This window comes from Eutrema salsugineum, unplaced genomic scaffold (assembly GCF_000478725.1).
Source record: "Eutrema salsugineum unplaced genomic scaffold, Eutsalg1_0 scaffold_2, whole genome shotgun sequence".
In the NCBI taxonomy this organism is placed as follows: domain Eukaryota; kingdom Viridiplantae; phylum Streptophyta; class Magnoliopsida; order Brassicales; family Brassicaceae; genus Eutrema; species Eutrema salsugineum.
Genome location: NW_006256829.1, coordinates 18,430,693 through 18,438,838, shown reverse-complemented (window position 1 = coordinate 18,438,838; position 8,146 = coordinate 18,430,693). Strand labels below are relative to the sequence as shown.

General features: G+C 39.1%; 1 protein-coding gene across 1 annotated transcript; it reads right to left on the bottom strand.

Annotated features, from left to right (window-relative positions):
- Positions 1–2,434: 2,434 nt before the first annotated feature.
- On the bottom strand, positions 2,435–3,919 carry LOC112086639. The gene is made up of 2 exons (XM_024155611.1): positions 3,440–3,919; positions 2,435–2,941 (listed from the first exon to the last, which is right to left on the bottom strand). The coding sequence occupies exons 1-2, from the start codon at positions 3,917–3,919 to the stop codon at positions 2,435–2,437; spliced, it is 987 nt and encodes a 328-aa protein (XP_024011379.1).
- Positions 3,920–8,146: the final 4,227 nt, after the last annotated feature.

The window sequence follows — 8,146 nt, the reverse complement described above, 5'->3', positions numbered from 1 at the left end:
AATCTTTCTTAGACTGCTAGAGTTTGCGGACGGAATACATTTAAGGGGAACCTGATGGGGATAGGCACTCGTTCACGTACAAAGGAGCGATAAGTTCTTGAAAAATGTCAATTGCATAAGACTTTCGAAATGCATCGACATCCTTGTTTTTGAAAGTATCGAGCCCCTCTACCAATTCTCCGTTAGCGTGAAGCTCCAAAAACTTGATTGAGACCGGACCGCAATCACCACCTCGTTTGTTTTGATAAAGACCATTTAGACGTTTAAAACGGAACGCCCGACAGCCGTGCATCTTTGTAACATCATTCGGATATTGTTTGTTTAGGATATGGTAGGAGGGTAGTCACTGGTTCCATGAACTGAGTGACACTGGGTTGGTCGTTTAATGAAGGAAATGAGTCTAGAATCTCAACAAACCAACCTGGTAGATTAATAACCAAGCCAACCCAGTGAGCGTCGTTTCAATTCATCGGGGCATATATCGTGTCGACATCGTTGAACAACCTTTTTCCATTAAGATGGATGTATTTTGAAAGCGGTTCGTCCCAGCGGTGCTTGGATTTGTCTTTAGAAGCTTTGAAAGCTCAGTATTTGCCTTGTAGATGGCTAATGAGCCAAGGGATCGCAAAACAGACTCGATTGGTTGTGAGGATAGCTTTGTGACGACTTCCAAAGAACCTCATAAGTACGTCCATATGCTGCAAAAGTGGATATAAAAAAGTAAATAACATGGTAACTAAAGTCTGCCAAACGAGTTAACCAATGAAAACCTGGACGATAAACAGTCCATACAATTGAGTTAACCCATTGTTTCGGGGTTGCTAGTTTTACGAGGAAGTCGTGAAATCAGACGATGTTAGTTTAGAGAAGCTTACCGTTGTCGATTAGCAAGCAAGGTTTTGTGAAAGAACTTGTATTCCTTTTGATCCACTTTTGGGAGAAGCGGTTTGATTGTATTTTGTGGTTTGTTAAGGAATAATAAGGTTAGTTCTTTCTCAGGTGATGAAAGGCTTTGTGGTTTCCTTTCAGAGCATTCAGAAGAATCACTAAGATCTTGAATGTCTTGGTCATCAGGTGGTGAAGATTGAGTTGTTGTACTCGCTTTGCCTGCCGTAGTTTTTATTCTGCTTGCCTGTATAAATGGACAGTTATATGACGGACATAATTAGTATTAGTATTCAACTGAAATGTCTGAATAAGGTATGATTGAGAAAGGTATGATTGAGAAAGGTCTAAAGAGGACATCGTGAGCTGGCAATATGGTAGGGTGGAGTGGACGTAGAGCATCGTTGTTTGGGATTGAGAAAACAAAATTCTCATCGAGGCAACTTGAAATCGGGGGTACTCCGAAATTAGGAAGAGTAGACATTAAAATGTGTTCATTGTTGGAAGGAGAAATTGGACCTCCAGAGTTTGCAGAGGAGTTGGGCATGTTAACGAGATAGCGATGAGCTGAATAATAGTCATCATGGACGATGGAATGGATTGTTAGTGTAGCTGTGTCTCTACCAGCATTGAGGTTTTGATGATTCGTTTGTGTTGGATCGAATTCAACATGCTTCTGAAATATATGTAATGGGGAAGCGTAATTCTGTTAAGTTAGAGTAAGTGAGAAAGAAATATAATAGACAGCAGGACCCAACTAGTACGTTGGAGTTGCTGATGATGCCGTTATACATAAGGCCACCAGCATCCCACAAGTCGCTGATTAAAGTAGATTGTACCTAGACCATGTTTCCAAGGAAGGGTGTTTGTACCTGAAGTTTGAAAAAGGAATGTAAAAGTTAATATCAAAGTAGTATAAGAGCGTATCATTTTAAATATTTTTGGTTAAGGAGTAAAACTTTACATTAGAGGTCGTGTTAGGTTTTTCTGATGTGATAAGGCCATGTTCTGATACAAAGAAAACGGTCTGCGAATAGCATGAAACTGGAAGAGTGAATGACGTCTGCAGACTGCTTTTACGCTTGGATTTGTTTGTAAGAAAGATACCTGTGGATCGATCTCATCAACATCCATTAGATTATCCCATTCTGTATGGTATGGATAAGTTGGAACGTCTTCGTGCGACACTGAACGGTACTGGTGAACAAGGTTAAGGCCCGGATGGAATGCAGCGGACTCCTGTATAATCATGTTATATGTTTCGTAAAAGAAAGAGCAATTTAGCGATAACATAAGTTTTTGAAGGCAAAATGGATATAGCTATTGACGATAAAAGTGGATATGTCAAATGTAAATTGAGACCAAAACTTTATATCCATTTGGACAAGGCAATAATACTGCCCGGAAAATTGTAATCCCAAGTGTCTAGATTAGATATAAGATTTAAACTTTTTGGACCTGGTTTAAAGTCCGCACAGTCGGTTCAAACAGCTCAGCTTGTGAACTGTTGGCTGGCACATCTTTTTCAGTTTTAGACGTTTCACACCCCTTAGATTGCTGGCGCGCCCTTTTCCTTCTGAGCCTTGACAAACATAGTCCCATCCTTGAAGCCTGAGTGGTTGCGAAACTGGTTTTTGGCTTCTAGTTTCTGGTCACGGGCCGTCAGTGTCTCAACCTGCTTGGAAAGTATGTTGACCTGGGAATGCAAGTCACGCGGCAGAGGCTTGAGATAGTCATGGATTTGCTTCTGTTTACGAGTAGACTTTTTCTTTGGTGTGACTTGCCTTGGGCGAAGTGAATATGGGCATGGGGAAGACGGCGTCTTTGTTCTCCTATTGAGGATGTGTTTCTGGTGTTCCCTTTTTGGGACTGTTGGGTTATGTGTTGTCAATTGTTCTGCTGAATCTCCCCCGTGCCAATTCGACCTTTGGAAAGCATGACCCTGTTTGACAAGAAGCTCAAGGTGGTCGACTTTTTTGTCCCTAACTTCATCATCCCAATCTCCCCAACCCTCGGTATCAGGCTGATCTACCGCTATAAGCAGGTGGACAACGAGCTGTTTGAAGAAATAATAAATACATGACAAAGTCTTATAATTGGTGTTAAGAGGAGAGTAAGAGAGAACTGACCGCGTCTGAGAATTCTATTTCTATAACGTCTGAATGAGATAGAGCATTCCCTTTTGAGAATGTTACAGTAGTCCATTCCAGCAATGTTGGATGGTCAGAGTCCTGTAGTAACTTAGATGGTAGTAAAGGACATGCACGGAAGACAACAAGTTGCAGTGCTAATGGGAAACCTTGCAGCCTAAAAGTAGCTTGGCGCATTTGTTGACGGAATAGCTCAACTGAAGCCTCATTTATAGTGGAACCCTTCTTGGCAGGACGCATACAGCAGATGGTCCGGTAAAAAGATTCTCGACCTCACAGGAATCTTAAAAAAGCATCTAAATCTTCCAGCATCCGGACGTAGTTCCAAGAAGGTTTGTGAACTTGGGAGTTAGCGATGAGCACACCGTCGACAATAATAAGCAAAGTGAGTCGAATTTACCTACCCGTAGGCATATTTGGCTCTTTACGGAGAGCTCCGCGATGTCAGCCAATGTATTTTTGGGATCATCACCAATTAGATCCCTCCAGTAATCACCAGGATTTTTGGGGGTAGGGGGTTGGTAATCCGGGTCGTATTTTGGCGGGTACTCACCACAAGGCAAACTCGTGACTGTGCTGAATTCTTTGAGTCCGAAATGAAATGGTTGACCACCGAAAACTATCCACAATTCGTACTTTTTTTTAGTAATGAGTTGACGGGTTAGAAGTGCGTGGATGAGTTTGCAAGAAATTGGACACCTATGCGCCGGAAGGTCGAATAAAGGACCAAAACAAGAGGCTCTAATGAATTCAAACTCAGGAGTTCTCTTTAGCGTGTGATGAAGATGAGTAAGCAAGTCCGGTCTAGAGTAAACATTGATACGGTTAATCGGGTTCCGGTCAGTGGCAAACAGACAGGTGGGTAGTCCTAAATCCGGCTCCATTGCGATAACTAAATAAAAAAGGGTAGAGAAATTACAACTTATCTTCAAGGACACCGGATCGAAACAACTCGAAAACTCCGTAAAACTGAAGTCAAAAGTACTTCGATTAAGTTGTTAATTTTTAATTATAGAGAATTAGAGCAGAAAAAATTATTACATAAGGAATTCCACAAAATCAATTATCAAGAACTAGGGTTCATGGATGGCGAGTAGTACAGTAAGATTCACGCCTCGGAAAAAAAAACATTGGCGTAGGAAGAGATAAAGAGAGTAGAGTGTGTACCTAGCGAGGAGGAGATAAAGATGGCGGTCCGGAGGGCGGAGTCAAGATGGCGGCATTCTGGGGATGACGGAGGCGTAAGAACGGAAGTTATCCAGAACAACAGAAATATTACAAAGACAGTAAAAAGGAAAAGACGGTAATAAATGAAAAAAGTTTTATGGTAGGGCATTATATATATCCATGCGTATGTAATGTTATGGATTATTGTGCAGATTAGACATTTCGTACTAACATTTAAATTTTCCAGAGGCGTACTGAGTTAAACATATTGTACATCCATCAGTTATAATGTTTGAGAAACGAATTTCGAACATATGGATGACTGGTTATGGAATATAGAACGGTTATAAGATATCAAACAGTTATGAGTAAGAGGAGTAACACATCGAGATATATCCATTTGGATATGGACACATGGACAATTGTTGAAAGATACGGGAGCGCTGTATTTGTATTAAGTTTCAAACATAACAAGTCCATAAGTGTGTCCATTAATTTTATGACTAATGGTTACTAGGAAATTACAAGGATATATATAAATATGGAACTATAGCAGTTAAATTCAATTGTTGAGAAATGTAGAAATATCATCAAGTTTCATGCATATGAAAAACAACAAAAGTGATAAACATGAACGACAACAAAAGTAAACTAAGAACATCCCAGACACAATTGACATCAAAGCAAACTAAGAACATCTGAAAAAAAAAATTTATTATAGAAGCAAACTAAGAACATCTGACAGAAGAGCTAATTCTTCACCATTGTAAGTATCATTGCTGCAATTACAATGAATTCTCCCCATGAGACAACAACAAATTGGCGCAAGATTATCTCCCTTTCTTATAGCAGTCAAATTCATTTGTTGACTAATGTAGAAATATCATCAAGTTTCATTCATATGAAAAACAACAAAAGTGATAAACATGACGACAACAAAAATAAAATAAGAACATCCCAGAGAACAATTGACATCAAAGCAAACTAAGAACATCTGAAAAAAAAATATATAATTATAGAAGCAAATAAAGAACATCTGACACAAAAGCTACTTCTTCACCATTGTAAGTATCATTGCTGCAATTACAATGAATCCTCCCTATGAGACAACAACAAATTGGCGCAACATTTTCTCCCGTTCTTTTGATGCCATTGATTCAAATTCAAGCTTTTTCTTCTCCTCGGCAAACATTTCTGCAGTAACATTTGCTGAAATTCTCGAATCGATCCCTTGCTGAGTTTCTCGAAGAGTGGCTTCAAGCTCTCTGATTCCGTCTTTTAGACGACGAATCTGCTCTCTAGCCTCCATTAATCGAACCTTCTGCCAACCATAAGGTTTCTCTTTGTCCGCCCACATTGAGAACCCATGAGTATTACATCTGAAAAACATTCTTCCAGGATTCTCATCGGTCCATGACTGGGTCATTTTCGTCGGTTTTCTGCCGTGGCAAAGAGGAGCTTCCTGGTGGTTGTAGTTCGAGTTGAATGAGTTTGCAGATGATGATGAGTTTTCCATTGTGAGTGTAAAGAAACTGAGAGAGAAGGTGATATGTGAGATAGAGGAGTTAAATAATTTAGGGTTAGATTTTAAGAATCAATTTGGGGAAAAAATACCATCGAAAACATCCAAAAGTGAATGTTTATATGGATACTAAATATATCGTAAGGACAAATGTATATCCATTTGTTGAATGACACATGGTTAAGAAAAATTGTAAGACTCGTCTGGGGAAAAAAACGACAGAATCCATAAGTATATGAGTAACTTAATCCCATTTTAAAATATCCATTTCAGAAAAAAAAATATGGTTAAATATGTAATGACAAATAGTTATCCATTTATGTAATGATATATGGTTAAAAATGTAATGACAAATATGTAATTAAATTGATTCATAAAATATTGAATTCGTAACCAATTCTGGGTTTAGTTTGCGCAATCGAGATTTCGCAGACATGAATTTGTAGACCAAAAACGATTGATAATTGTAAGGTGGCTAAATTTTGGTGGAGTATCTAAGTTAAAGACTATCTATTTCAGTGAGGGAACATGTTTAATTAAATGGATTAGTAATCAAAAATTGAAATCGTAACCAATTTTGGGTTTGGTTTCAGCATTCGAAGATTCACAGACATGAATTTCAGACCACATCGATTGATAATTAGAAGGGGAAAATATTTCTGAGTTTTTCGATAAAGTGATGTGATGGGGTCTTGATGTGGGTGTCGAGGGTTGTCAAGTTTTACCTTAATTGAAATCGATAGCCGCAAGTGCACAGCTGATCAATTGTAGTACTTAGGGATCGAATCCACAGGGAAGGAGGATCTTTTGCTGCAAAAAGCCTTTGAAATAAGTTAAAGTAAGGAAGTCTAGAACAAAAACGGTTTAGTGGGGGTTTGGTGGTGTCTTTAAAATGTAAAAACGAAATATTAAAAGAGAATACGAGAATTAAATGACTAATAACTAAACTTAATGAAAATGACTAAAAATGATAAAAACGGATATTCTAATGCTTAAATGAAAATAAACTAAAAAGGAAAGACAATATTGAACTAAAGCTTTAAAGAAAATCGGTGTATAACAATGGAGAAAAGGCGTTGGGCTTCAGGGAAGTTTTCTCAGGGGTACGAACGATTCAAAACATTGCTAGAGAGGAAATTTTGTAAGATCTTAGCTTAAACTTTTCGAACTGGAGTCACGGACGTATGAATACGCCACTGTCGTGATCATAGACAACTATCTCTCTCAACCCTGACCAGTAGGTTTCCACTCTGGCCCTGAAAGAGAAGAGATGCATTCTGTTTAAGACTCGTCCTAATTCACAAATCGCCCATAGGTAGGTTTCTACTCCTATGTTTGTTTTGCTCTCCCAAACTAGATCTGATACCTGATGAACACTTTCGTGTCACCAAACATCTGGATCAGATTGTAGTTCATGACGCTACCCTCATGCAGTAAAAACGAATTCAGAAGAAAAAGTTCTAAGATTCGGCTCAATAGCCAATGGAATCCTCACCGAACATATAAATCCCCATCGAAAATCCCTTAATCTCAACAATAAAACTACTCAGACATAATGAACGAAATCAAAGACATAATATTAAGAAGTAGAATAGAAACCGAAATTGAAAAAGAAAGAACAAGGGTTCAAGAGAACAAATCTCTCTCTCCCTAAAAGTTAAAGCAAAAACAATGAAAGTATGAAGTAAATAAATCGGTTCTCTAAGGTTACACACGATTTCTAGGGCTCCTAAGACATGTATTTATAGTGCTCAAGACCTCTCTGGACGTCACTTAGGGTTTCTCCAAATGTGGGCTTCAGAAATGGGCTTTTTGGGCTTGGAGGTTGAAGGCCACGGTCGGGAGTGCTCTGACCGCGGGGAATGTATGGTTTGCCGCGGTCGGGATGCTCCTGACCGCGGGAAAATGCTTGTTGGCCGCGGGTGGAAGTGCTGGCCAGCTGGTTTACGGGACATCTTGCTCTTCGCGTATCTTTTGACTGAACCGTTGGATTGCCAAGCTGTAAAGTGCACTGGAAATCTGATACTTCCATCTTTAAAGTCTCCAAATTTGAGCTGGATCAGACGGTGAGAAGGCCTTCAATCAGGGGTGAACTTCTGACGGTTTGACTCTGAGCTGAAATCTGGTTTTCTGTCCATTTTGTTAAGCTTTTCCCTAAATTACCTGAAAAGAGTCTTGGAACTACAAATACTAGAAAAACATAATAAAAGTACTTAAAAGCAATTAAAAACATAGAAAAAATATTTCAAAACGATCCATAAAGTGGTCAAAATATGGTGTTATCATGATGCCATTTCGTGTGCCTAAAACCGCGAAAGCTGAACTGCTTCATGCGTGTGACTGTATTCTCGGAATCTGAGATGGAGATATGGAAAATGCCTGAACAAGAATAGAGAGAATTCGTGGATGAGGTGATAAACTG

Excerpts from the sequence above, each read along its gene's own strand:
- LOC112086639 (XM_024155611.1), bottom strand. The coding sequence starts at position 3,919 with ATGGAGCCGGATTTAGGACTACCCACCTGTCTGTTTGCCACTGACCGG. Across the intron at positions 2,942-3,439 it reads AGAGCCAAATATGCCTACGG|CTCGTTGTCCACCTGCTTAT; the intron begins GTAGGTAAATTC and ends TTCTTCAAACAG.